At 44.7% G+C, this 27,169-nt stretch overlaps 1 protein-coding gene across 3 annotated transcripts; it reads right to left on the reverse strand.

The window, feature by feature from the left end:
• Positions 1-772: 772 nt before the first annotated feature.
• yap1 (Yes1 associated transcriptional regulator) lies at positions 773-26,395 on the reverse strand. Of its 3 annotated transcripts, XM_018764787.2 has the most exons (9): positions 26,279-26,395; positions 25,771-26,101; positions 23,909-24,144; positions 12,322-12,434; positions 11,749-11,862; positions 6,675-6,853; positions 4,315-4,448; positions 2,593-2,705; positions 773-2,483 (listed from the first exon to the last, which is right to left on the reverse strand). In XM_018764787.2, the coding sequence occupies exons 2-9, from the start codon at positions 25,969-25,971 to the stop codon at positions 2,245-2,247; spliced, it is 1,329 nt and encodes a 442-aa protein (XP_018620303.1). In that variant the 5' UTR covers positions 25,972-26,101; positions 26,279-26,395; the 3' UTR covers positions 773-2,244. The 3 variants fall into 3 exon arrangements, with proteins under 3 accessions (XP_018620303.1, XP_018620312.1, XP_029111578.1); XM_018764796.2 differs by having other exon boundaries at positions 4,315-4,427; positions 25,771-26,395; XM_029255745.1 differs by having other exon boundaries at positions 25,771-26,395.
• Between the last annotated feature and the right edge of the window lie 774 nt (positions 26,396-27,169).

Consider the following 27,169-nt stretch of genomic DNA (forward strand, 5'->3'; position numbering starts at 1 on the left):
TCTGTAGATATGTGCAAAGTAAGCACTATACTGTACCACCGGGTTCTAAAATACAAACTTATTTGCATTGTTTAACTTCAACACTGTTGCATTACATTACCATGATTTGTGTCATTCATACATACATACATATATAAAATAGCTCTGAATGCAAAAGGTCTAGTACAGAAATCATGGTAACACTGGAAGCTTCCATTTTAGAGTTTCTCATACAAACACTTGTTCTGAACGTAGCCCAAGTAGCCATTTTGGCATGATAGACAAGGCAGAGGGAGTCCGTGTCTACTGTTTACGTAAAAACATGCAAAGAGTCACAGTAATGCAAATCTGAAGAGAGGAGGAGCAGAGGAGAGGAAGGGAAAAAAAAAAAAAAAAAAAAAAAAAAGGCTTTTTTTATTTTTTTGAAGCAACATTACCATGTAAACGTTGGATAACATGCAATTAAAGGAAAACTCCATCGTGGCTGCTGTCACTCAAAATCAACTGTAGTGTTTGCTTCTATCATATGAATGACGTGAAAAAAACCCACGCTAGATTGCACACAGTCTCCAATCCTAGAATTCATAGTTACATACATGAACATCTTTCCTCGACCATCTAGTCCTAAAAACATGTTCACATCTCTTCCCATTCAGACTTCTACTCCAAAAAATAGGTCCAGACCTATTGTTGTCAGTTAAGAAAATCATCAACATGGTTTAATATCAACTTGAATCAGAAGTTTAAAAAAAAAAAAAAAAAAAAAAAAAAAATTTACCAAAGCAAAATTTTCCAGCTGAACCGAAAGTATCATTTGATCATGCAATATCAGTTGCGTTTCCACAACCACAGCACCACCTACTGGCCGGGACCTATGGGAAAAGAACAGTGTAATACTCTTTGGAGGCCATGACCAAAAAGTCAACTGCAATGAGTGTGTTTTCCATTAAAAGTCCCTACTGTTGAAACATGCTTGAGTCACGATCAATCAAATCCCATCTATACCCTACTCCTCTCTTCTAAGCTCTGTAACCCCTATCGCCTCACCTGCTAGAACATGTTGGAACCACCTACGTTTTTTTTTTTTTTTTTTTTAAACCATGGCATTGAAACTCAGTCCTACTTGGCGTATCTGCAACAATTGCAACATGTGTGGAGACTGACTGAAGTCGCTGGCATACTGGGAACACCCATTTCAGCCTCATGTCCGCTTGTCAAAAAAGGGCCACTGATGGCAAATGAAACAGCTACTATTTCAGATTATCAGTGGCAGTGAGGTGCTGAAGGGACATAAGGAACAAGACAGAGGTTGGACAATTAAAACTGGACAATGCGATCAGACTTAAGAGAAATATAAAGATGGGGTTATTTAAAAAAACTCCCCAATTCCCATTAAAACATATGCTTGTAAAACACTTCTTTAAAACATACGCATACTTCTGATTATTGTACATGAGTGTAGGTACAGGAGTTTAAATTGGATTTTGTTTGACAAAACATACTCATATCGAGGCAAAATAGTGTAGTGTTGTGTACTGTTGTGTAGTGTTTCTCTCTCGAAGTACAACTGAAGGCACTTTGTTAGACAAGGTTCAACTTTAACTGGCTGGCACAGCCAGGCAGCAGCACTGAGACGCATCAATCCTACCCAGAGCCCGAGACATACATCCCTCTAGCGCCTGACCCAATGCAGGGGCATCGAACCAAACCACACCTCGACTCCAAATCCCTGCTGACAAGAGTCCTTACAACCACTGCACACACACCTCACTTTTGGTTTCTCAGGCTCACAAAAAACAAATAGAAACAATTGACGAAAAAAAAAAAAAAAAGGCTATTTGAGGATTAAACAGTCCCCCTGACAAATGTGATTGTTCGCTTGTGTGGTGAGAGCGGAGGCAGTCGAGGCAGCGGGTCACACCTCCGCTGTGGAGTGTGTACACCATTGAGAGACTGGAGGAGAACTTGCGTAGGCCTCAGCGGGGAAATCCTGAGGCGACGGGACCCAGGGACCCTCAAAATATTGTCGATTTCTAGGGCCAGGCTCAAGGACACGCTGAACGCTAAACCAAACACATAGAGCGAGGCCATCTGCAATTTGTTTGTGCACAAATGCGGAATTTTGAAAAGTCCCAAAAACAACTGAAATGTAAAAAAAAAATAAAAAAAAAAAAAGAGAAAGAAGCCTCATCATCCTTCACAGGCTGGACTTGGTGGCAGTTTGTAGTGTGAAGAGTAGAGGGAGGGAGGCCTATCCCACTTCCCCTACAACCAGGTGAGGAAGCTCTCCTTGTCGATCTTGGTGGCGGCCAGCACCGACTCCATGTCATTGAGGATCTCAGAGCTCAGCGCCTCCTGCAGGCTCGGCATCAGCTCCTCACCCTCGACGGCCATGCTGTCACTCTCCAGGGTACCCAGGTCCACGTTGGTGCCAGGGATGGTATCCAGGTAGTCGGGGAAACGGCTGGGTTGTGTCGCCATGGAGGCAGGCCCCAGGGGGTCCCCTGAGAACAGAAGGGGGAGCAGAGGGGTGGCAGGTTTTTCAGTAAAGCAGCTCATAATATCAAGTTTCAAGTGACAAAAAACTGGTCTGCATTCGAGATCGGCATCCACCTGTGTCCATTTCGTCCACGCTGTTGAGGAAGTCGTCAGGGGTGCGAGGCACGCTGTAGCTGCTCATGCTCAGGCCGCTATCGGTGCTCTCGTCCCGCGAGTGGTAGGTCCCGCTGCAAGGAGACAGAGTCACTTAACTGCAAAGGCTGTGGTTCAAGTCCCCGGAGAAGCCCTCCTCTAGCACCTCAGCAAGTTACCCAACCTGAACTGCTTAGCTGAAACTGTTCCACTGTGCAACAAAGGACAAAAAGAATGACGACAACTTACAGCTTAGCATTACGCTATTCAAAAGCAAAAATGAAAACCTAGGATACTTTTCACACAAACTAAAGACATGCAGACCTTCCACTTGTCCAGTTATTGGCATGGAAGTAAACCAAATTAAAAGTACAGAATTCAGAAAATTTACTCAACATGAAAAACAGTTCAGTTACCCATCGGGCTATAAAGTGGAAAAACGAGATTCTGCGTGATATGACTATTCCGCTGATGAGAAGGTGAGGAAAATGGGCAGCCTTTGCAAAGCAAGGCTCAATTTTCCTTTAGAAAAGTGTGAGAAAAGTGGACACATTTGGGGAGGGGGGTTAGCGGGGCAGTCTGACACTGATTAGCACCGACTAAAATATGTAGACTGCATGCTGCAAGGCTGAGATGAATGAAGCCTTTGTAACAGTGTGCGCTCGTGGAGGGGGTGGCTGGGCGTAGCAGTCTGAGCCGTCCGCCTGGTCAACCGTTCTCACGGGGGGAACTTGCCGCCAAGCCTTTCTCCACATTAACTGGTAGACTGCAACAGATTCTGCTGCGGCTCAAACCCCTAAGGCCTCCACCAGAAAAACATCTCAAACCCTTCATTAAAAGGGTGCAGTCACGTGGTTTCTACCCTTTTACCATCTCCAAAACACACCCTGACCCCTTCTGTAGATCTAACACCATCCCATGGGGGGGCAGCCTTATGTAGCGATGGCTTTACCTTCGTATTTCCATCAGGAAGATCTTTAAAATACAGTTAATGCTGCTTCATTGTTCCTTTCAAAGACATTACCGGCTGTTAAAGGAAGCACATCTAATGTGTTTAAGCAGCATCTGCTGGGACCTCATTACCGCAGGTAATTTCCTTTTGGCCCGTTTCCCTGCCCCAGGCTGGCAGGCAGATCCATAATGCTGCTTTTAACTGACCAAAATGTGTCCATTTCACACAAGCCGAGCACTGCCATGGGGTATGTCCCAAAAAAAATGCTGGTTCTATTTTTTTTTTTTAATCTTTATCAATCATATATTAGTATGACCAGTACTGACCTGTATGATTACATATTCCCACTAGAGTGCAGTATTGCACAGCTTGTTTTAAAGATATATCGTCTACCATGCGCTGAGAGTGACGTGCAGAGACTACTGGTTTCCATTTTGGGTTGTTAAGGATTTATTCCCCCCCCCTCACTTAACAACCCAAAATGGAAAAAAAAAAAAAAAAAAAAAAGTGTTATGGAAAGCTAATTACTTAGCAAACTTCAACACACGATAATGTAAGAGAAAATATCTGCAAACTAAGTGAAAACAAAGACTTTAGTAATCAGTAAATGGAGGGGGGGGGTCTGAAGAAGAAATGATAAACTAAAGTATGTTTTTATAACTAGGCAAAATTTTTTGGTCAATGTCTCATTTTATTTATTTGGAAAAAAAACCCTGTCCAGGGCCCACTGATCTCAAGCCAGCAGTACTCGCCTGTTGAGGAACGGATCAGAGCTGTTGCTTGTCATGGTCCTGACGTCTTGGGCCACGCCTGGTGAGGAGATGTTGTTCTGAGTGCTTCCGTCCTGCTCCATGCTGGTGGGCACCTGGGTGCGGAGAGGCAGCTCCTGAAAAACCGTTCTCCCGTGATCGCCGGGCATTCGCAAGGAGCCCTCGAAGAAAGCACTTAGTCATAGGCCTTATGGGAACACAAGGGCTCTGAAATCCACCAATTCATTACCTGTCTTGGTTTAACAGTCAAGCTGCTCAGACTAAGAAAACGCTGTGGCCCTAAATACCTACAAGACCTTGACGGACAGGCGTTGAACCAAAAAGCTATAACAAAATCCTGCTGAGAATGTCTGACTTGAGAACATTCGCCTTAAATCTTAAAGGCAAATGGTACAGTAAACTGTTGACAATACATGTGCAATAAGTCACGAGCATCCACTTGTCTGGAGAGCTTTTAAAACAAGTGCACCATCACCTGTGCTGACTTCACGACAGCTTGATAACAGGCTTTAACTCCACGCCAGGACACTGCCTCCAGCTCCCATATGGAACCAATCATACCATCCCTTAAAAGAAAGCCACTTCCAAAAACATAACATCTTAAATATTTTCTTCCCTTTCATTTACTTCCAAAACTGGAAAGTTTTGCACTACAGTTTAAAAGTGAAGCAAGACACAGATGGTTTGCAAAAACCTTGACTCGCTGACTTTAGTAGCGTTCCCTTGTAGTACTGTGCCATTTCAATTAGAACTCATGAAAACTGCAAGGGTAAATACTGGATGTGTAAACCTACATTTTACAAGATATACTGTATTGTGTAGTTACAATATTGTCAAGCTTTTCAAATTTGCTTCAAGAAACCATGTATCCATGATCAAGCAATATATAAACAGGAAACCTTGAAATGGCAGAAATTGTTAAAATGAGTTGCCAGTAACCCCCCCCCCCCCCCCGGCTTCAGTTACATTAGATTTACATATTCATTCATCTCATGCTTTCTCCAAAGTAACTTACAATGTTAAGGCTACAATTATAAGCTTACAATTATTTCCCATTTGTACAGCTGGGTAATGTTACTGTAGCAGTTTAGAGCAAGTACCTTGCTTGAGGGTACTACAGCTTGAGATGCGGCTTGAACCTATGACCTCTGGGTTCAAAGGGAGTAGCTCTAACCACTACACTAGTGGCCGTCCCAAAGTTTCTCCCAGTGCCACTCCCATTCTTCCTGTAGTAGTTACATTTTAACTTAAATTTTTATTGCAGCCCTTTGTTACTGATGAATTCTGGACCTTTCCTTGCAATCATTCAGTGCTCCTTACAGGAAAAGGTATATGACAAATACTGTTTTTAGGATTTAAAGGCTTAAAGTGTAACCTGATATCTCTAACGCTAGTTTATCATTCACAGGCAACACTAATGTGAAATGAGGAGGTGCAGTCAGACCAGAGATCTCCACCAGATGCAAACAGCTCCTTTTTCAAAGCAGAACTCACATCCCCTGAGCTTGTTGTGAGATAGAGTCTAGGATGTGCTTATTTACTCTACTTCTTTCCTGCCTTTATCACTCAACTGAGTCTAAGAGCATTGCCCTGGCAACGATAAGTGGTGTAAGAAGTGGGATACTTCCCCTGCCACCAAAGAACTAAACAGGTGCAAAAAAAATTAGAGCATGTTTCAGTCAACAGCCTTTAAAACATTGACCGTCTCTTTTAGGGTAAAATGTGTCGGGGGGTACTGTGTGACCTCACTGCGCCATTCCACTGAATTCCGTGGGTGGGACAGTCTGATTTCTCCAGAGCTCTACACAGATCTTGTGTCACCCAGCCAGCTGATTACAACAGAAAGCTTCCAGTAACTCCTGGTAAGTCATAATCCTACATATAATGGAGCAGGAACAAAAAAACCTTCAAAGCAGGACATGAACTAAGACAGGAACTACTGAATTCAATTACAGTCCTAGACTGACACCTGAAAATGTGTTTTCATTTAAATATTACAAAGATTCCTCCCAGTTCCAACCACAGTTAAATATAATTTGACAAGACATTCAAATTCTAAAGAAGGTGATACCAAAGAGGGCCCCTAGAATTTCTACTGAACCCACATATCGCAAGAGCAAGGAAATACCGAAGGTTACGATGTAGGGCAGCTTAAGTTCAGTTTCAGTCTGCAATTCATTTTCAACAGGAAGACCAGGTAAAAACTAATTTCACCATGAAAAACAACTTATTACAAGTGCATAACTTGGTCTTATTTAACCCCCAATAACCAAATTGGCCAGCTGTTTTGGTAATCCAAGTCTAGAAAAATCTTAGGCATGGAGAGTGGGCAGGACACCAACCTGGGGCCTCTGCCGCAGCAGCTCCTGTTGCTTCAGCCGCACCCTCTCCTTCTCCATTTGCAGCTGCTGGAGCCGCAGCTGGCTGCCACCTCCACCCATGACACCACCCTGGGGGCTGGAGGGCAGTGCCGGGGCCTGTTTCACTGTAGCACTCTGGCCGATCCGCTGCTGGTTCAGGGCTGGGGGTAATAAGAGAAGTTATTACGGCTATGCACCACAAAGAGGCGCTCTTTATAGCCTGGAACCCTAGGGCCTGACAGACACATGACAGACATACATCAATTGTGAGCATCAGCTAAAATGTTCTAAAGGACCCTTAAAGAGATGCTTTATATAACAACCCTGTCACTGCTTCAAACAGTAACATAAGACCACCGACGAACAAACTCCTTGATATAAGAATCGGGCGCTGTTCTGGAATACCTGGAGAATTGCTGAAGAAGTGAAGGTAACTACCAGCTTACTGTGTACCTTTAAATAATCAAGATCTGCAGGCCAGGACAGATTTCAAATGAAGTGGAAAATATTATTCACCGAGCACTCTGCAAAATTACAGAAACATGCATTGAGCTATGCCATTGCTGAACAAACACTTTAATTCTGTTTAAGGTTTTGGGCAGTGCCTAATTGTGATTAACACAGTTGGTTTTTAGGTGAAAACAAGGGTGTAGCCAAAGATTTTGAAACCGTCGGTTCAAACGGAGCCCTTTGCTTCCGTGTTTCGGCGCCTCTCGCTGAACCCTGCTTGCAGCAGCTCCTCTCTGCGCTACCCAATTACTGTTTGTTTACACGATCTCCGGAGCCTAAATGGGAAACAGCCGACAGCCTGCAGGGATCGGTTGCGGCTTCACCCTGCCCCCAGGACTGGTCTGCCCCACCCCGCCTGCTTCTCGCATCACAGCTTGGCTTCTTGGATTTATTATTCCTCATTTTGTTAAGGCCATCTGAGCAGCTGGCTGGACCACTTGAAAACTAGTTCCCAGGTGTGAGCGCAAGGGTAAACTAGACCAAGACCTGCAGAGCTTGGGGCAGCATGGCTGATCTCCACACCCTTCAAAAGGCAGATGAGAGCAGGCAGGGATATAGGAACAAATTTTGGAGGAGACCTGGCTCCCATGAAGCTCTCTGGAACATTGAAGAAAGGGTACGGTAAACCTCGAAGGCAGCAGCTTCTGTGATGCCATTTTAGGAAGCAAAAGAAGGATTGATGAACAACCCTGCCACCAGAGAACACCAGTAGGAGAAAATCAAGGTAGATGGGGGTTGATGGGGGGGGGGGTCCAGAGAGATAAGGGGTGGCTTAATGGTGTCTTTCTTTTGTCTTCTTGTGTCCCCATCACACTAGGCGAGAAGAAAAGACCTGGCTTATCAATACAAGGTCCCTGTGGGGAAGGACTAGATGGGGGGGGATCTCACAGCCAGCGAGGGCCAAAGGTGGAGGCCAGTCGCCGGAAGTACTCTGAATGAAAGGTGGAATACCTTTGAACTCAGGTAAATATTTGCTTTTGCTATCAGCAAACACCCCCATTCAAGGCTCCTGTGTCTTAGAGCCACCACACCATTAAAGCGTGAAGGGAGGGGAGGAAAGGAGGAAAAAAAAAAAAAACCCCACACACCCACAACTGATAGGAAGCTTTTATCACACAAGGCACCAACTATAGCTTCTCACAACAGTCCTTGAGCTGTCTGGTCAACAGTCACAACCAGAACATGAAACCATTGAGCAGGCAGGTAGCGCAGTGGTTTGAGCTGCTCCTTTGGACTTAGTTTTGAGTCATACCTCTTGTTGTGGCACCTTTAAGCACAGTACTTGAAGGTTTAAGGAGAATTATTAATCACAGAAGTTATTCAAGAAGAATTAAAGATGACTCGCTGCATATGCCAGCATGCTAGTTCTACGAGGGAGATCCTTCTGGAACAGTTCTGTATGGAAAAGGTTACTTCTCGAACAAGTCACCTAATCCTGCCAAATAAAAAAATACAGCAGAAAGGACCCAAGTACAAAAATGGGTTAAAAAATAATCCTAAGTAGCTTAGTGTACAATTCCCACACTGCAAGTCGCTTTGGAGAAGTGTTAAGTAGAAAATGATTTTTGTCTGGCTTTTCCACAAGACATTCTGGGAGCAAAAAAAGTACAGAGGAGAGGGAAAAAAAAAGTTTAAAAAGTCACAATCAGAACACTGGTATATTTGGTGAACACCACACTTATTTCATAACAGTATGCTCTGCAGCCACAGCGTTTCCGTCACATCGTCACTACCGTCCAAGGTGGAGTGCACAAGTATTTCTGCAGAGCGCCGCCCTCTTTTACACTGAACTCCAGTACACCCATGACTCCTCCTCCAGTTCACCACCTCCATCTCCTTCAGAGGGAGAAGCATGCTTTTTCCATCTGTCTTTTCTTTTTATCCCTTTCTCCTTCATCCTTTTTCTCATTCTCCCTCCCCAGCACCTCCCTGCACCAAGCCCCTCACACTGGAGCTCTTTGACTGAAAAGGTCTGGAACAGATTAAGAGCTGGACCACAGAGGAAGGGAGAGGGGGGTGGGCGCCTGGCAAGGGTTCAAGTCTGTCTGAATCAGGAGTGCAGCGGGGCTCCCCCTGCGCTGGGCCTCACATGGGGGGTGGCAGGAGGGGAGCGAGGACTGGCCTTAAAGGGGCTGCGCTCCTTTTCTCCCCGCTTCTCACTTGAGCCCCACCCAAATATTCCCAGGGTCTTGGTGATGAGCATAAGCAAGCAGCTACACCTGGATGATCTTTATTACCCTCACACACATTACCTCAGTGGGTTAAAACTGGGAACATGGATTGACACTACAATGACTGCAGTTACGAACTGCTGCGGGGGGGACTTATTGCAAACTAAGACAACCAGCAGGAAAGACAGCAAATGTGATTTTTTTTTTTTTCTTTAATTCTTGTGACTATTGGCTAAAAAACAAACAGTCACCTTCAATTCCCCCCCCCCCCCCCCCCCCCCCATTTTCTACATGTTCCTTCAATGTATGGTTTTCAGCTGATGGTACCCAGGACGACATGTGGTGGGATAACATGTAATATTTGCTTCCCTGGCCATACTGGAATTCACTGAAAAGCAGACTAACAATGTTTGCTTAATAAAGTGCCAAGACTTGACTGCTTGGTCTAAAGAGAGTCGAAACTAACTGCCTGTTGACGCATCTCAACTCTCCTCTGTGTGGGTGGTGTAGCAGTAATAACACCGGGTGGTGAAAACCTGCCCTGCGGAAGCTGCCAGTAGTAAGGACACACACACACACACACACACACACAAAAAACTCCTGGGTCGTCGTACTACAGGTTCAACTGCTCGCTTCTGTCTTTCCCCCACTTCCACACCACCTCTGTCATTCCAGAGGCCTCTATGGGACTGTAAATTCAACAATTGCAAGTCTTCAAAGAGCTTAACACCATTAGAGACATAGCGCTGGAGCCATATGCGTTTGTAGGTGAAATAACCCGGCTGTTATCGGTCGTTTTAAAAAAAGAAAAAATTAAAGATGACTCCCTGTGTATGCCAGCATGCCAGCCCTATGACACAGCGAGATCCTTCCGGAACAGTTCTGTAATCAAAGGTAGCTTCTCGAACCAGAATGAGTCATCTAGAGCCTGCCAAGGAGTTACCCCCCCCTCCCAAACATACACTCAAATGGGAATCTTACTCAGAGGATTGTGTCATTCCCAAGTGGAGTGAAGAAAGGGCGAGTTTGGCTCTGCTCAAAGTGCCCCTTCCTTCCTGGGGTCACTGTTTTCAGAGGAAACAGGGAGACACACACACACACACACACACACACACACACCACTCATGATCTCACTGGCCAACAGAAGTCACTAAAATACCATTTAAATACAACGTGCTCAAAACTGCAGCCCTTCAGCATAGACTCTGGTAGAAGCAGAAAACAGGTCATCCTTAGAAGCTTTTGTGTGAGTAATCTTTAATAAAGCAGTTCTGTGTTTAATAAGTGCAGGGAATGACAAACTATAATGAAGTTTTTTAAAAAAAAAAAAAAAAAAAAATCCAACTATACCGCTAGACATGCCATGGAATTTCTGTGTTGATAGTTCTAAAACATTGGTGGATACGAAAGATGGGATAAGATACATTAAAGCAACACACACACTGATTTTGGGAGCCATTGGTTTACAACAAGAGCCACACAAGTAGACAAATCTTGGCGCAACAAAAGGAAACCGAATAATGTCTGAATATTTGCAGCATGAATTCAAAACTTTTGCATTGCTAAACAATCCAGTAGAAATGCAATATTATATCTGGTATTTCTTGGCTGTACATGCTACAATATTGGTCAGAAGCTTTTGTCCATCCGAAAGCTCTACAGGGATGCAAAGTTACATAGTTTTAAAATATGCACACGAAAGGCATCATTGCTTACACTAGCAATATAATGAGGACCATTTCAAATCCAATCTCTTCTTTATTACAGGTGCAGTTGTGTTTTTCTTGAACTAAATGCATGGTCAAGACTCCGACCCTATTCTGACTGAGGGCCATCACATCTTAAACAGTGTGCTACAGCACCTACTGCAGAACCATGGGATTGGGTGATTTATGTTGTGTTCAGTTTTTCTTTTTTAAATAAAAAAACCACCAGGCCCAACTGAAGTCAGCAACCATTCTCTAAGGTTAATCATCATTGCCATCAACAACATACATTAGTCCTTAAAAGAGAGCCCCAACCTCAGTTCACTTTACAGCATGCAACATAGATAAAGTGGCACAACATCCCAGACTGACACTGAACTATTGTTGAAAGAATAGTCTACATTAATAGCTTAGAAGCTAATGTGTTACACATTCCACTCTACTGACCAACCCATTTGTTCGCCCTCCCCACGCAAAAAAAACCACACACACACACACACACCTTTGCATGAATGATGAAATTAATCTGAAGGCAATAGAAAATTTGTACACTTCTAATCTTTAGACCTTAAATTGACGACAATATTGCGATATTAAAACAGGGAGAAGCCGTTAGGTCACCCCTGAAGGCGACAGCCTAATGGAGGACAAAAGCGGAACCCAGCTCACCGTAGCGCGGGTCAAGGCGCGGGTCGAGCCAGGAGGTCGTCTTGTTCTTGTGATTAATGTAGTAAATTTCTCCATCTGTAGTAACAGCCTGCTCCCAGCCTTCAGGCAGAGGACCTGCACAAGCGACATGTTTACAGTCCACATTTACACGGCTTTGTACGGTTAACATGAGGCTTTTTTTCCTGTAACAAATCATCTTTATAATACAGTGCCATAGACAGCCCAGACACACCAGGCTTCCAAAAGAAAGGTTCATATTTGACAGAGGTTGACCTAGTCCTTACATAAACATTGCTGGTGTGTTTCGCTAATGAAAACTTAGAAGAAACGCAACACCTCGCTTTATTCATGTGTCACGGTCTACACTGGACTTTCCTCAGATGATGACATGACACTTGCAAGTCAAGCAAGTTGTATCATGCATGCGGAAACCAGAACAAGTCTGGCCAAGCTGTTTGATCTCTTCGAAACACAGATAAGACATGAGAGATTTGTGTTCAAGAAAGCTAACATTAACAGTAAACAGGAACATCAACGGGGGGAGGGAAAAAAAAAAAAAAGATAGATACTCACCCGATGCTGTGCCCATGATGCCCTGCTGCACGGACACGGAGCTGTTCGGAGAGGTGTTCATCTGCAGCATTGTTTTACGGGGGTCCTGCCAGGTGGTTGACTGCTCCAGGTGGCTGCGAGAAGTTAGTCATATTACCATCAAGAGTTCCACCAACAACTTCAGTCACAAAATGAACTCCTCCAAATAAAACCAAAAAAAAAAGGTTTCTGAGAAATGGTACTACAGATGTTGCAGCAGCATCACAGCAGCAATTTCAGTAGTTCCAACAAGAAATTAACCATTACTAATGTTTTACAGTAAACTGCAGTAAGTACTAAAATTTGACTACACTCTAGAAACACATTTTATTCCTATATTCTAAACAACATGTTTCAATGGGCACCTGTGAGGTACCCTATAGCAGATAATACTTGGATGAAAAAAAAAAAAAGGGGGAGAAAACGGCTGAGACTTGTTTGCTACATTAACATTTTAATATGAACCTTCAGTCACCCTCCAGTTCGGTTGTGCAGACTTGAGGCTAAATATGAAAGTATATAATGCAACCCAGAAGGTCCGTATTGTTTATAGTCATGAATTTAATCTTGGGTCCTGAGCTGAACCAGTTATTCAGACCAGCCCCATTCTGATTAGAGACAGACTGCCACATCAGATCGACCACACACGGTCCTCTCAAACAAGTTGCCCCCTCCCCCCCAACACTGCCTTGAGGGGAAAAACCTAGGTTAACCCCTGGACATTGTCATTTGCATTTATTTTTTCTGCCATCTTGACCATCGCCTTGCCTCCAGCCCCTCGCAATTTGCCACACGCTGTTGGAAGCAATCCGTCATCACCCCGGATTTAGACGGGAGGCTGGAACAAAAAGGCTGCCCGATCAAGACGCGACACAAACAAGCGTCGGCGAGTTCAGTCAGCCGAGGGCTTCGTTTATGGTTCTGCAACGCGTGCGGAAGCCTGGGTGTGTGTGCGCGCGTGTGTATTTAAAGCGCGATGCTTTAACTGGTTAGTAGCAAAAGGTTGAAAACCAACCCCGAGTCCACTTCAGCATGGTTTGGAGGACAAGTAGTAAAGAGTGGGTGGCACTAGCGGGAGAGTTGCCGTTCTGAAGACACTGGCAATTAGCGCTTTGTTGATTCATGTTGCTCGATTGAGCGACTGAAAGGCCGTACAGGAAGTCCCTCTCCATTCACTCGGGGTCAGCCCCAGCCCCCTACGCAGGGGGGCTCGTTTGCCTGGAAGAGTCTGACACGGGGGAGTGTCAGGGTCTTTAACTAGCTGGCGCCACACACACAAAGCCGTAACCTGGCGGACAAAGGCTCAGACTAAGCCCCAACCCGAAAGCCCACCACACAATCCCTTTTGTCACTTCAAGCAACCAAGTGCTTGTATACAGACGGTTTGGTGCGAGTGTGTGTGGGGGGTGTGGGGCTCAATAGCCTGCCTCGCCTTTGGAAAAGCCCTCCGCTGCCTCTCTGCAGGGCAAAATGGATTTTAATAGAGCCTTTTAATATATGGGTGTGTGTGTGTGTGTGGTGGGTTAGCTTGACAGGCCACATTTTGACACTCAAAAGGTCTGACTTTGCACCTGAACTTGCTGCAGTTTTTCAGAAACCATATGAACAGCAGCTATAAAGTAACACGTTAACATTACATTTATTCATTTAGCAGACCCCTTTGTCCAAAGAATCTTATGTTAATCTGCTTACAATGATTTACCCATTTAGATAAATACTTCACTTATCCCTGAGGGAAACTGCATGGAACCACAGCAGCATGTAAGAAAAATTGACCACCCACACAGCATACAACAGGTAGTGATAGTAAGGACACCAGAAGACTAACACACGGGATTAAAAGTAGAAGACAAATCAGTAGTGAATGAAAGGAGACGCGTCCGCTGCATGAGACGCATAGAGAGAAGACGGACAAACTAAGGAAAATGCCAAGAAAAAAAAAAAAAAAACCACAAAAAGTCACTGTAGCCGACTGCCACTCACGCAACACAGAGCACTCATTTATACAGCTGGGTAATTTTCTGTATCAGTTGAGGGTAATCATCTTGATCACAGTTATTAAAGCACAAGTAGGACTGGAACTAGGTTCCTTCAAAAGGAAGATGATCACTAACTACTATGCCACCTGTTGATCCGTAAAAACATTTTTGAACAAGACCTGACATCAAGATACTGTAGCGTTACACTCGATGTTTTGCATGGGGCTTTATGAGTAACCTGCACACGCGGTCACGCCATACACCCGAGCCGAGCGTGGACGGAGGAACCCAGCCTCCGTCGATACTATGGTAATCCCAGCTGGCCTCATCCCTGTCGCTGCTGAGAAGAGGCCCTGAGTCAGCACTTCTCCGCACACAAAGCCAGTCATTTTCAACCCCTCATTTCTGCTTTACTGATCAAAGGAGCTGCCAGATCTGTACCCCCACCCCTCCACCTACCACGAGCCCTCTCTCAGCCCCACCCCCCATTTTCTCACACACAACCCAGAGATTGGGTTGGGGGGCAAATTCAACTCAGGCAAGAGGCCCCTGAAGGAGGATCGTGGATGGGGGAGGGCATTTAAAAAAGTTCAGAGATGGGGTAAGGGGGAGAAAAAAAAAAAAAAAAAAAAAAAAAAAAAAACGGAAGCAATCCCTCAGAACGCTATTGGCTGCTAGAGCTGCTCTGATCCGGTTTCAGTGTGGGGCCCCCACCCTTCCCTCTACACTGGAAACTTTGACCATTTATGAGGAGAAGGCCTGGGGAAGGGGAAAGGGACAGACGAGGGATGGTGTACTGCTGCTCAGAGCCCTGGGTGCTGTACCGAAAAAAGACGAGAGCAACAGGAACTGTGCAAGTTTTCATGAGGGTACAGGACGTCTCGGGAGGAAATCTCAGCTTAGCTTCTAGTGCGGCCCGCTGCAATTTCTACTATACCTCGCACAGGGGGAAGGCACTACAGTCAGCTCTCTTTCCAGATCAAGATACGGGTGAAAAGTTTATTCAGCTCTGATGCATATGGGATATTGGTATCCAGAGGAAAGGCCATGACTGAAAACGTGAAATAACGACAAGAACTCATTTCATTCTTTGCAAGAAGTAGGCAACGTAGCCAAGAAGGTTTTCGGACCCACGAGAGGTGGCGGTGGTTTTCTGTGTCTTGGTTCTACAGATGCAACTTGGAAAAGCTTTCTGTTCAAACAGATCATCAACTTACACAAGATTTTACAGCAGAAGGCCATTATTCAGAACCCCACACCATCTCCGAAACGTACGTTACAGCGTATATATGCTCCGTGCCAAACAAACTCTGCTTTGATACAACCGCTCGGGAATTTCCACAATTGTGACTCAAGCCCAGAACTCATGACCGGATTATTTATACTTGATATGAAACCCTGAATATGGGGATTTGTTTCACTCGTTTTCTTAAAAAGGTCAGAAGCACGTGATGTTGCCCAAGTGACCTCCCTTTAAACACCTCGCTTTGTGCAATGGAACTGGAAATCACTTCAGAGATTCCTCATCATCACATGCTCATCGAGAACACCACATCTGCACGTTAGCTCCCGCACAAGTGATTAATGATTTCATATTCAGGAGGGGGAAGCAATGTTTCAATCATAGCGGTCAACTACAAACAGATATTCAACTGCAACATCATTAGAGAGCATGACAAAAATCAGAAGAGTAGGGCTGACAAGCTTGACACATCTTGCAGATAAATTTGACACCCATGTAAGTTATAAACTTAGTCCTGCCTAGCTATAATGCAGGGTGTCAATCCTTAAAGTGTTTTTCATAAAAGTCTGCAACATCCCTAGAAACCAGCACCAGAAAGTACAGCACTCAACATGAAACCAAAGGGAATTTTACAGCGAATAAAGGTTGAGAAGCAAACTTCTGCAGCCTTGAACATCTCCGAGAGGTTGTTGCCGGGCAACTTAAAGTTGTTCAGCATTTTACCTCTTTTCATCCTACATTTGCATCTCAGTGCTTTAACAGCATCCTTCTGCTTTTTTGTCATTAGTAAGGGTGAGTGACAGCCAGCCGAGTTTTGCTCCAAAGCCTTTCCACTACGACTGACTAGGCCTCATTACAAACCTTCAGTTTATTGGTTGAGTTTAATCACCAAAAATAAGTGCAAAGCTCAAATGCCCCAAAACCTCCGTGAAACGTGGTCATGCATACGCTGACCGTGAATGATATCACCCGGATGAGAATGATTTGAGAGAACGTCCTTAACAACACAGATAGTGAGGCCATAGCAGAGACCCAGGCACACTAGGTGGCCCTGGGAACAGTAGAGAATGGTGGGAAGTTTTGCTGACCCATTTGGCAGGGTAGCCACGTCAGTGCGAATCCCAAGCCTCTTATCTTTGCTTGTCGGGTCTTACTGCCCTGAAAACAAAAATTACAAGCACACAAATAGAAAATGGCTTCCAGCTGGACGCTTTTTCTCTGGAGTAAGACGCAGACGACACAGGGCCCTTGCCAAAAACCTGAGTCACTGCACCATGGTGACTGTTGGGAGCTTTAGTTGTCCATTTACATACAATGAACCCTAACAGGGAAGCATCTCAACCTGCACAGCCATTGTGGAACATCGAATCAGGTCCTGCATGTTTCCTCTCAAGTGTTGTCAAAGGGTTCATAAGTACAGAAGGCAGTAAATAAGTTAAAATATTGTCCTTAGAATACAAAATACCAGTCAAAAGTTTTAGTACAACTGCTAGAAACCAGATTTTTACCACAAAGCATTCAGTTACTAAGTGTGATCAGGAAATGAAGTGACATCTTCCAAACTCTTCCGCAGCAGTCCCCAGAGGTATAAGCCACTGAGTTTTGCTTTTACTCCTCTGTCCCGTTTGTCCAATACCAATGCCTCCCAGATGCACTCTTACTTTTGACTGGTACTGTAGACTGCAGCCTGATATGCACACAACCTCACGATTGCTCCATGACGAACCGGCAACAGTCAAAAAGTCATCATAAATCCAACATAGCTAAAATTCTTTTAAAAAAATCCAAGAGCACTATCTTAATGACATATTTAATGTCCCAAACGGTATTAATGAAAGTCTCATTTGCAGTGGTATTTCAAACACTAGACTCTCCTTCTGAAGGAGGCTGAAGACGGAACAACAGACCAAGTTAGTTCCCAGGGTTGGTAAATAAACTACCATGCTCAGTCATTCATGAACTAGCTCAAACAATGAAGGACATTCAATCACAAACCACACAGCGTTTTCCCCCCCCCATCAGTCAGCTGCATTAATAAATAAAATTTAAAAAAAAAGGAAAAAAAAAGGAAACACAGATACGCCTCCCTGCTGTTAATTATAGCTGGTACTGTAGTGGGTAGAGCTGCTACCTTTGGACCCAAAGGTTGCAGGTTGAAATCTCACCTCCCTCTTTGAGCAATGTACTTACTCTAAATTGCCCCAGTTGAGGAAGAAGGGGAAAGGAAAAAAAAAAAAAATATATATATATATATATATATATATATATATATATATATATATATATATATATATATAATATAAAATATACACACACACACACACACACACACACACACACAGCTGTATAAATTGGTAAATAAAATGTAAGCATAATTAGCACTGGTTCGCTGTGCTGATGGACAACAGGCAGTTACTGATGTAAAAATTACAATTCTGATTGACTGGTTCATTACATCTGAAATTCACTGTAAAATATTCTAAACAGCAAAACAGATGGCAATTTTCAGCTGTTTTGATGGCAAGAGACTACCACCCACCAATTCAGACAACCCTGCCAAAGCCATGAACCACCCAATCGTTGCTGCCATAGGATTCTAATATTTTTCTGCGTTATGTACCCAGCACATTATCACCATAACGTCTGTTCCAAGGCCAGCCTATTTATTCGCTATTCCTTGCAAATACTCCATATGCAGCAGTCAGATAAAATCACAGCTTTTCCACCCAAGAATAGGGGAAAGTTTTAAAAAGGGGTTGCTCTTAAAAGACAAATTAGAGATCAGCCTGGGGAAAATGACAACTGGAGCCTTTGTAAAGCAGTCAGGTCTGGACTGCAAAGCCCCACTCCCCCCAGCAGGACATCATCAAGAGAGATTATTGGAAGAGCCCCCTTTGACCCCAGTGTGGATTTAAGTTCTCCTTTGAAGGGGAGCTCATATCACCCACAAGCTTGGGAACAAAGTGGCCTATTCAGAGGCACGTCCTTGCGTGGCTAAGGGTCCAATCAGGAGAAGATGCTGCAGGAAGCGGCCTGGTGATTTCACAATGCTAGAAAGCTGCCTGTCCCGCAGCATTCCAGTCGGAAATCCTTTCTTCCTCTGACTCAGGATGGAACCTGGCTGCTTTGGAACTGGTTTGCGACAAAAGAAAAACTTAACAAAAGCTGTCACTATCAAACATCATGAAGGACAATTTCCTTTTCATGCAACTGTTTAATACAGGGAAACGACAAACTTAGGGTCTACTGTACTCATCAATATAATTAAGTCAATAGTTTTAAAGTTACATGACTTTCTATTAATCAACAATCTCAGTCTAATATTACTATAAATATTAGTCCTCTCATGACGACGTGTCAAAACCAACAATATTTAAAGTTGAGTTAACAGCACCATTACAGACACACGTCTACCTGTACTTTTAAGTTAAATTGAGTACAAGTATATTGAAAAACCAGTTCTGTCAAAAATGAAAGTGACGAAATCTAAAATGTTTTAAACTAACTTCTTCCTCCCTCCAGCCCTGCCACCCTTGAGCTAAAGTACAAAATAATTACAACTATTAAAGCTGGCTCAATATCCCATCTGTGCTCCAAAAATAGATCATTCCAGCGCAACAAAAACCGTCGGTGCTATTAATGGTCACGTATTCGTTCACTTTACTGCCTTCTACGGCAGGGCTGCATCAGTGACAGTGAGACTATTGATGTGTGGAAAGCAGGTACTACACCATGACCCCAGTAAACAGTACGCTGGCATATTCCCAGTCCTGTCTGTGTACTGAGCTCATGGCCCAGGGCTTGAACAGGAAGAGGCTTGTCTGAGTGCAGACAAACCAAAACGAACCGGCTCAGCCCAACACAGTCTTGCATGGCAGATTTCAGGCAAAGTGATGCACAAAGTTCAAGAAAGAAATCAGTTTAAATGTTGCAAGTAAAGAGCTGCATCCCGATATCTACTGAACTACTGTCTTTAAGAAAGTCTGCATTTGTGTTTGATGAAATGCACTTGTTTATTTTGAGACGTATACTGCCTTACAAGAAAGCATCTGCCAAATGCATAATTGTAACATCTAAATGCATCCATTTACTGAACAGGGCAGTAGGTGGTTTTTGGAGCTGCCGGCTTTGACTTAAAGGGTATTTGTTTGATCCCACATCCATGTCTTGATCAAGGTACTTTCTCTAAAATTGCTCCAGTAACAATTACCCAGCTGTTTAAATGTATTAAACACTGCAAGGTGCAGTGCAGGCTAGCTAAATACATATTGTAGTGTATAGTTTTCATGTAGCACCACCCCCCAAATACAGAACATACTTTGTTCACAATAAATTAGAGATGCATGTAAAATTGTCTTGGGAAACCCTGCATTATCAATACAAATTGTCAAGTTTCATTACTAAGGCCAACAGGCAGTATAACGTTTAGGGCTGCTGCCTTGTAACCTGAAGGTCCCCGGTTTGAGTTGTCCTCTGCTGTACTACTCGTGTGCAAGGCACTCCCGCTAAATTCTAATAAGAACAGAGCTGTATAAAATAACTCACTCTAGAGTCCAATATCCAACATGAGTGACAGCACAAAGGAGCAAGTTAAATAACTGTTAGCATTTCTTTGTTGTTCTCTTACTTTAAATCAGTAGCATGGGAAGGCTTTGAGTTCGTAAAGCTTCTATGCGAGCGTGCGGCTGCAAGAGTCAACTCCCCTCCCCGGACAGACGCACACACCCTGAAATAAATCAACAAGAACAGTGTGGCTACACGTCTTCTGGATGGCTAATGTTAGTCTTCAAAAGAAATGAAAGGTCACCACAGTGCTCTGACCCTTGACCCACCCCACCCAACTACCTCCATGTGGGAGAAGGAGGGGCAAACAAGCCAAACAAGACAACTCAACACTCCTCCCTCTTCCCCGAAACCAGAACAGTCTCAAGTTTGCTGTTGCAGCAATCCAAGTCAGTCCAGATAAGCAACGCACATGAAAACGCCACATACATACGAAAGCATCACGTCTGACAGACGACCTGTTGTGTGTGCGTTCACTATATACTTAGGATCAGGGTTTGACTAAGAACTCTGACCTGATGGAAACCCCATTCCTAAAAGGAGCAGTTTGATTCCTCTCTACTGTTACACTTCTGCTAAATTTTAGGAGAACTAAACGAGCTAAAAATTCAGACGCGATGTGGCGGGACCCCAAGACCCTCAGCTTTTAAACCCTGCTATTGAGGATTGCAGCTTTTCCCACCAATCGTAAACCACCCACAAACGTCAGGCACACGTTGCTTCGTTGTGTCTATCCCCAACCTTGGAGAGGAAGTCATCAAGAGAGCCAAACAGAGAACCAGGAAGCTGTTGACAAACCAGAACGGTACCCTGTGGGAAAGCTGACCACAGGCATGACTTGAGGTCAGCCAGAAGAAAGAGAAAGAAAGTTCCCCTGACCATGCTCAAACAAAGAGGGAAGGGGGGATGGGAACTGCCAGGGGGCAGGGTTTATCCTCCCCCACCCCTCCGTCTGCGCATTCAAGCACTTAAGACACAGCAGGCAAAGATCAAACGCCGCTCTCGATCGAGGCACAGGAGCGAAGCTGCCCAAACAAGAGCACAAGCAGGTACGTGTGCGAGCGATTGCTCCGTCGGCAGTCCTTTCCCAGAATCTACAGCCAAAGGCAAGATGGGATCAAATAATCTCTGAAAGCAACGAATTCTGTACCCCAGATTTCCATCTTTCTACACCGAAGGCAGTCCCCCCGCCCACCACCACCTCTTCTGCACAGATCCACAGCTTTGTGGTTCCCAGGATACACTGGGAGACATGGCGAGGCTGCCGAGCGTGCAGACGTCTGCGCCGATGTTTTCAGCGACGGAGCTCCAGCTCCGTTTACTCCCCCACCCGCCTACCTCCCTCCCAGCTCGGCAGACCTACCCACGAATGCAACAGATGTTCCGCAGATGTTGTATTTCAAACACATCTGGCTTTCTTTGCTCCTTTTTTTAAATCCAAGCAAATTCGAGTGTAATCGTATCTGTCCAAGTCCAACTGCGGACTCGTGATCCAACTGGTCAGCAAGTCGCCCATTTAAGACCAGTCTGGGTTTTTTCACCCCCGCCCCCTTTCTCTCCAAAGAGAACATTATGTTTTCTGGAGATGGAGCCAGAAGTACCAAGTGATGCAATGATTCACACACACGTCTCACTTCCTGTCACAAGTCTCAACTGCTGGGGACTCGCTTTTCCTTTTCAGTTTGTGTGCCCAGTGGATAACAACAAAGCAGAACACTGAAAGTTATTCAAATCATTCTGTACGGCGACCGCAGAGTCAGATAACAGCTAGGGAAATGAAGCGGAAAAGAAGGAGGGGAGGGAGAAATGAAAAAGGGTGGTGGGGGAGAGCAGGGTCGGGGCAGACGGCGGCGGAGTCGGTCCTTCCCAGCAGTCTGGCTCAATCTGTGGCTCCTCTAAAAGAGCCCCTGTTGCTTTCGCGCTACCGCGGCCATCTCGCCAGTTTATTTTGGAGCTTTGGTGATGGGCAAGCCTAGCTCGTCCTGTGGGCAGATGAGTTTGCCAGACGCAGGAGCTAGCCCTGCACCACCCCCCCCAACACCACCACCTCCTACAGTAAGCCATTGTTCTAGGCTGAAACATGAGCCCCAGATTAAGACAGCATGCACACCAAGGCACTGTGTGCCATGGGGTAGGCATATTACCTGGATACCTTTTAGCCATAAAGTAAAATTGTGTTGTAAACCTAAAAAAAAAAAAATTCTGGTTCACAGACTTATGAATTAGAATGAAGTTTTCAGATTTAGGATGATTCAGGTGAACAGCACATATTGGAGCACTTCAGCAGCATCCATGACTAAAAGTACAACGCAAACCAATCAGGTCAATGATAGGTATCCTAGTGGCTAGAGAGGTTGCCCGCTACGCTTGAATGGCCTAGGTTCAAATCCCACTTCCTGCTGTAGTAACCTTGAGCAAGGCACAATTCCCTGATAGTGTGAAAATCACTGCACCGTATATGTAAGTAATGTTAGGAAAGTATCAGACAAATGAAATGTGACTCTACAGTACAAGTGAAAAGTGTGAGCACACTTCCTAGAACCTACTTTCATCAGTAAAAGAGCTGAAGTGTGTTCCCAACTCTTCCGTAGCCATTCCCAGAGACGTGAGATACTTGCATTGCTTTGTCCATTTGCTGTACTGAAACGTGTGACCGGCTGGCATAACTATTGGTGTTATGCATTTGTGAGCTGAGCATAAGAATCTTAACGGTACATAACTACACACATTTTAATTTAAAAAAAAAAAATTAAAATGGTGCCTTTGTTTCAATCTAAGGAGTAAACAAAGTGGAGGAAATCAGAAGACATTTTGGTGCCATTTACTTTAGCCAAATCTGCAAAAGCAAGCAAATGCAACTTGATCAGCTTAAAGAAAAAAAAAAAAAAAAAAAAAAAAAAAACAAACCCTTCCGACACTGGTTGCTTACAGACTACTTAGGAGGTCTACCAGTCAAAACACAATGCCTTTGCACATGAAGGTACTAAGTCAGAGCACCCTGTACGCAACCTGCAAAGATAAGTCAAAATAGTTCTGACTATACTGAGAAAAGTAAGTAAACAGTGGTTTTAAGATAATCCAGTTAGCAACAGAACTACTTCACAGTCTGGTTTCCTTTCATTCACTTTGGATCTTAGAAACAGCAGGAAACCAAATCTGGAACCAAAAAAAAAAAAAAAAAAAAAAAAAAAAAAAAAAATTGTACATAAGAGCTGTGAAGCAGAACACACTTCAGTTAGTAACGCTTTCTATTCTTGATCTCATTTACTTTAGATAGCCCTGTATGGACAAAAAAAAAAAAAAAATCCTTTGCGCTTTATCTCCCATTTCATGTATCACTGCTGAACAGTACAATTTTTTTTTTTTTTTTTTTTTTTAAATCAGGCTGGGACAATGCAAGTAGGCATGTTGACGACTGCATTGCAAATCTCAATTCACTTGGGAGTCTTGTCTTTGGAACTTCTCATCAATCTTGTGACAGCCTCAGTATTTCTGTTTTGCAGAGATTTACTTATGTTTCCTGAAACTGAGCGCTTAGAAGGACAGGATGAAAGACAAATTGGGTTTACATTTCAGCAGCCAATTAGTTTCATTTTAGGGCAAATTAAAGTGTCATGGTGCAAGAGTCTCGACCGCGTTGAATGGAAGCCAGCAATTGCCTGGGTTTTGCGGTGCAGTACTGCCATTCCCAGAGAGGAGCAACACCCGCACACACGAAGATGCAAACGGGAACAGCACTTCCCAGAACACCGCAGAACTGGAATGAAACAAACAGGGTGCTTACTTGAGAAAGTATCTCTGTCCAGAGGAGGTCTTGGCCATCTCCCAGCCAGGCGGAAGGGGCACGTCATCAGGGATCTCGTAGGACGATTGGCGGAGGTGTTGCGGGGGCCCCCCAGGCGGAGTCATGCTGGCCATTGAGGCAGGGGACACAGCACCGAGCTGCAGGGAAGCAGGCGAGGAGTGGGCCCGGACATGCTGAGGGGTGAGCGACCCAGCTGTTCCTGCGTCTGTGCTTGCCTGGAGATAGCGGACCATGGGGGGGGGGGGGATGACTTGTGTGAGTATTACCAGGAGTTTCGCAAACACAGCCTGCAATTCCATCAGCAGGCTACAAAAATAAACAACAACACATCTAAGTCTTTCTAACAATTGCAGGAAGCGGGGTTTTTTTTTTTTTTTTTCTTGTGCCATGTAGTCCAGTTTCCTAGTGGTCAGCATTCAGGGCTGTGCTTAATTGTTTTCACCCCCTCTGGAGAACGGAGTCCGACTGCACAACTACAGATGACATCATGGAATCGTTAAGAGCAGCAAAAACGTCTCCGACCCTTTTTTGATCGAAGCGTAAAAATCCCGCAACGCACGCATAAGCCGAAGTTACCGCGGCACAGAATGCGTTATGGAGGCCTGGCCACTTTCGCGCACCTCCCGCTGAACTCCGGTGACCTGTCTTTAATTAGTCTTCCTGCAAGAACGCAGAGCTAACTTTGGAGATGGTCGCTTAACTCAGTATCCAAGCAAAGACCTTGAGTATTCCCGTGGACAATAAGGCACAGGAGGAGCCATCTTCCACGCTACGTAATAACATTTTTCGCTACGAACCCAGAGCATATGCAGTGTATACACCACTTTGTTCAAAGAAAGCAAAAGCAACAGCACTTTTGTTTGAGGAGATCAATGCCAACTTTATACCAGATCAAAACAAATTAGTTTGTTTTTATTACAATTACACAAACTTGGGGGGGGGGGACCAAGGCCCTCGCATCTTAGCCACTTCTTTGCAGAGCAACAGGCTGTAACAGCCAAAACTGTTGCCTGTGTAACACATCCAGTAAAGCTTCTGCACTCTCTTAACACTACAATGTTTACCCAACATTGAATAAAGGTAAATGTATTTGTGACATTTAGCAAACGCTTCTCCAAAGCTACATATGTAACATACATCTTAGAGAAGAAAAAAAAAAAAACAATTACATTAGGAGAAAGAGAAACAGTTGCAGATGGGATTCATTTACATTAAGTAAACTTTCTCTCTACTTATATACCGATGTTCATAAGTGCACAAACGCAGAATAGACGATTCCTGGTCGCTTTTTTCCTACTTTTTTTTTTTTTTTTTAAGGTACACAAATCACTTCAAAAATTTTAAATGTGAATTTAATATATTTCCAAAGGCTTAAAACTTCAGTGCAAATGTTACGTTCTGAAAAGCATCTGCTAAAGTGACACATTTCAAATGCAAATCATAACGTCCCAAACAGCAGGGACTGCGATGTCCACGAAGCGGGACGGTCATCTCCGTGACCGTCAGTTCGGTAACCGTCATTTCAGCGGCCACGTGACGCCAGTAGGCCAATCCAGACCTTGCTCGCGAGTACGGACCGATGACGCGCCTGCGCACTTCTGCCGTCTTCATTAGCGAAGTAACCCCACACATGCCCCTGTTTGACCTTTCCTAAGCGTTACTCTTTCATTTTAATTAAAATTTCTTGGGCAAAGGATTTAGAAAGTCGATCATTCCCGTATACTTAACTTTTCACAAGTTTTTTTTTTTTTTTTTTTAAACTGCTCGATGGAAGCTATGTAGTGGCCACGAGAGCCAGTCATAAGCGAGGGGGCCGGTGGTGAGGAGTTAGTCCGACCTACCTGTCTGGAGTGGGACTTGGGCTCAGGGGGCTTGAAGAACGAGTCGGGCAGCTTCCTCATCCTCATGGGCACCGAGTGGGGCACGATGGCGTTCTTGGGGTTCATGACGGCGTTGAAGAGCGCCTCCAAGTCTGTCTCCGAGTCCCCGCGGACGTGCACGATTTGGTGGCCCGCGGGCGGGTTGTGCTGGCTCGGATCCATGTCTCCACGCACAGCTAAAACACCGCCGACGAAAAAACAACTCGGCGAACTTCTCCCGACGCGACAACCTGGAGGAAAACGTTATGAAGGAACGATTCGGCCTGCTCCTGCCCCGATGTCCTGCTCAATCCTAGAGGAAAAAGTTAAAAAGTTGAGCGTCGGAGACGCGCAATGGCAGTGCACGCAGGGCTGGGTTCCCAGTCCCCCGCCTGCTATCATGTATCTCTTCCCCCCCGCCACAAGCACACTATTTAATGTGTACAAACAAGCTGTCCGAGCGGCTTTACTGCAACTTTACTGCCTGTACCTCCTTTACTCATGTGTAAAAGTGCGTAAAATCCTGAGGGAAGGAGGAGAAATCAGCGCGGAGCGCATCGCAAATCACGGCGTCCCACTCAACTTCACTCGAAACTTTTGAGTTGGAGTTCCAACTTTACTCATGTGACCTGTGAGTCAGAGCGAGGTGGGCGGGGCTTGGAGGTGGGGGTGCGGGTAGTGGGGGGCAACGCTCTTTAAAGACGAAACACACACACGAGATCGTCGTGCTGTGAAAAGGCATGTTACTGTACTTTAATTAACAGTTGACATCGCTTGCTGTCAAAACACCCCACACTTCTCTTCCTTCATTACTGATATTAATAATTAATAACCTTCTCTTGCTGAACCCTTTTGTCAGGTAATCAGATAATCGATTTTGCAATTACTTACCGTTACCATTACAACGGGGTATTTCTGCGGAGGGGAAAAACCTTAAAGTTACTCCAGGGACGGGGGTTGAACCTAGAAGCATCTTTTGCAAGGTGGCGGCTCTAAACTACCCGCTGCTTGTCATTATTATGATAAGTACTTATTGTTTAGCTGACTCCTTTGCCAAAGGCGACTTTCAGTGAACTTTGGTGTTATGAGCCCACACACCTTATTCACTAAGCTGACTTACACTGCTAGATACACTACTTACAATGGGTCACTCATCCCCATACATCAGTAGAACACACACTCTCTCTGTCACTCACACACCATGGGTGAACCTGAACAGCATGTCTTTGGACTGTGGGAGGAAACCAGAGCACCCGGAGGGAACCCACACAGACAGGGAGAGAACATGCAAACTCCACACAGACTGAGCGGGGATGGAACCCACGTTCTCTCGCACCAACCAGGCACTGTAAGAGAGCAGCGCTACCTGCTGTGCCACCTG

Source organism: Scleropages formosus, chromosome 10 (assembly GCF_900964775.1).
Source record: "Scleropages formosus chromosome 10, fSclFor1.1, whole genome shotgun sequence".
Classification (NCBI taxonomy): domain Eukaryota; kingdom Metazoa; phylum Chordata; class Actinopteri; order Osteoglossiformes; family Osteoglossidae; genus Scleropages; species Scleropages formosus.

Excerpts from the sequence above, each read along its gene's own strand:
- yap1 (XM_018764787.2), bottom strand. The coding sequence starts at position 25,971 with ATGGATCCGAGCCAGCACAACCCGCCCGCGGGCCACCAAATCGTGCAC. Across the intron at positions 6,854-11,748 it reads GCGCCTTGACCCGCGCTACG|CCCTGAACCAGCAGCGGATC; the intron begins GTGAGCTGGGTT and ends TATTACCCCCAG. Across the intron at positions 2,706-4,314 it reads TCTGATCCGTTCCTCAACAG|CGGGACCTACCACTCGCGGG; the intron begins GCGAGTACTGCT and ends GTCTCCTTGCAG.